Raw genomic sequence first — 2047 nt, 5'->3', positions numbered from 1 at the left:
TTAACGGACGAGTCAGCAGTCGAGTGCAGCATCAGGCAAACGGCACAGGCGGCGAGAGCAGCGCAGGTCAGTCAGCGAGCAGTCAGCAACAGTCATCGCGGAGTCAGGCAGGCAGTCAGTCCACAGTCAGGCAGTAGCTGCTGAGGTAAGCAGTTCGAGGCAGGCAGCAGTCAGTCGCAGTCAGGCGCAGTCGCAAGTGCGAGTCGCATTTCAGGCAGTCAGTCAGTCGCAGTCAGCGAGCAGTCAGTCACAGTCAGGCAGCAGTCAGTCCGCTGGTTGAACAGGTCCAAGTACAAGATCCAGCGCAGGCAGCAGTCAAGATCGCAGTATCCAGTTCGCATTCAGCAGCAGTCGGAGTCGTCATTCAGCAGCAGTCAGTCAGTCGCAGTCAGGTGCATTCAGGCAGCAGTCAGTCGCAGTCAGGCAGCAGTCAGTCGCAGTCAGTAACAGTCAGGCAGGCAGTAGTCGGGCAGTAGTCGGGCAGCAGTCGGCAGCAGTCAGGCAGCAGTCGGCCGGCGGCAGCAGCTTCAGCTCATCATGTTTTGCAGTGTTCGGTTTGAGTCTGCAGCCTGAAATCATTTCTGTCTCACAGCACTCGATTTGTTTCTCCTCTAGTCCTCTGCTGACTTTAACTCAACTCTTACACTGAACATCTATATTTTATTAATATAGAAATATATTTATATAAAAAGTCAAAAGTTAAAATGACATTGTTAATCTTTTTAGTACTGAGCTTTGATTAGTGTTAAACCTGCCTGACTCTGTTGTTCTGCTGTAATAAGGACTGAGCTGCTCTCAGGTCAGAGCTACAGAAAGTCAGAAGGCTCAAAACAAACCAACAGCTGTCCAAACATCTGCCTTCATCAGCATCTTCCTCAAAGAGGATGATGAAGAAACTGTTGTCCTTAATGATTTTTGTGCTTCCTAAAATACGTATTCTGATTCTTTGGTTTCATAAATCCGTTGTTTGCGACCCAGACGCGCTGAATAATGTAGTCGAGGTAAAAGCTGGATGAAGCTAGCTGACCGTATTTTACTACGTTAACCAGTCGCGTTGACTGGCCGGCTAACCTATAAGGTGTATCGTTAACAGTTACATTAGCTACAGGATCATAACTGTGGGCACTTAAAGGTGAGTCTGGTTTCTTTTATACAGTATTAGTGATTCTCACGTATCGCTCAGGACCCCAAACAGGACAGGACCCCAAACCCCACAGGAATAACACCTCAACAGCGACACCTACCAGACCATCACAGTTGCTGATGGCAACCGCCGTGTCCTCCATGTTGGACACCTCTCCTGTGTAGAGGCAGCCGGTGTCTCTTATTGGCTGAGAGTGTTTGTGTCCTGACTCCTCCCACCACTCCATGGTGGCTGTGGGGGCGACGAGACGAGAGTTCGGACGCAGCCGCAGGTGGAGCTCCTGACCAAACACTGTCACATTGTAGAAAAGCTCCACCTCCTCAGCCGCGTAACCCTGCACCCTCCAGCTGGACGGTGATGTTTCTATGGGCGGGGCCTGGTGTGATGAGTTTGTGGGAGCCTGTCTTTTGTTTCTTCTTGTGTCGGTGGGCGTGTCCTCTGCAGAGCGTCTTTTAATCCGGGGTTGGTGGTTGGTGAAGACGGAGGCTGACAGGAAGAGCCCCTCTGGGTTGGTCCTGATTGGACGAATGACACTGAACTCTGACAGAACCTGATGGAGAGAATCTGAGAAAGAATAAAAATAACCTGTGAGACCTCTTTTGTCAATAATGTCAGCATGATGTTATTGATGAGTGTCAGCTTCATGGTTGATTGTGATGTCAGCATGAGTGGTTCTCCCTGTCAGATGTCAGCGTCCATGTTATTCGTGATGTCCACGCACTCCGATGCTTTATGTTGGATGTCAGCGTCATGTTATTTTGTGTTAATGTGATGTTATTGTGATGTCAGCGTGATGTTATTTTGTGTCACTGTAAGGTAAGTGGTAAGTACGGTATATATATATATATAAATATTGGTTGATTTAGCATATTTTGGAAAATATGGAGTGATGGACAATTTAGT

At 48.4% G+C, this 2047-nt stretch overlaps 1 protein-coding gene across 1 annotated transcript; it reads right to left on the bottom strand.

Annotated features, from left to right (window-relative positions):
* Nucleotides 1-1244: 1244 nt before the first annotated feature.
* LOC118331464 (A disintegrin and metalloproteinase with thrombospondin motifs 2-like) lies at nt 1245-1708 on the bottom strand (the record flags this gene model as incomplete). The annotated part of the gene is given in 1 exon segment (XM_035666419.1): nt 1245-1708. A coding segment is annotated over 1 exon segment (464 nt), but the record flags the coding sequence as incomplete, so codon positions are not given.
* Nucleotides 1709-2047: the final 339 nt, after the last annotated feature.

This window comes from Morone saxatilis, unplaced genomic scaffold, assembly GCF_004916995.1.
Source record: "Morone saxatilis isolate NCDOM2014 unplaced genomic scaffold, NCSU_SB_2.0 Contig20, whole genome shotgun sequence".
NCBI classification, from domain to species: domain Eukaryota; kingdom Metazoa; phylum Chordata; class Actinopteri; family Moronidae; genus Morone; species Morone saxatilis.
The sequence above is the reverse complement of the archived record's forward strand: the minus strand, read 5'-3'. Positions and strand labels throughout refer to the sequence as shown.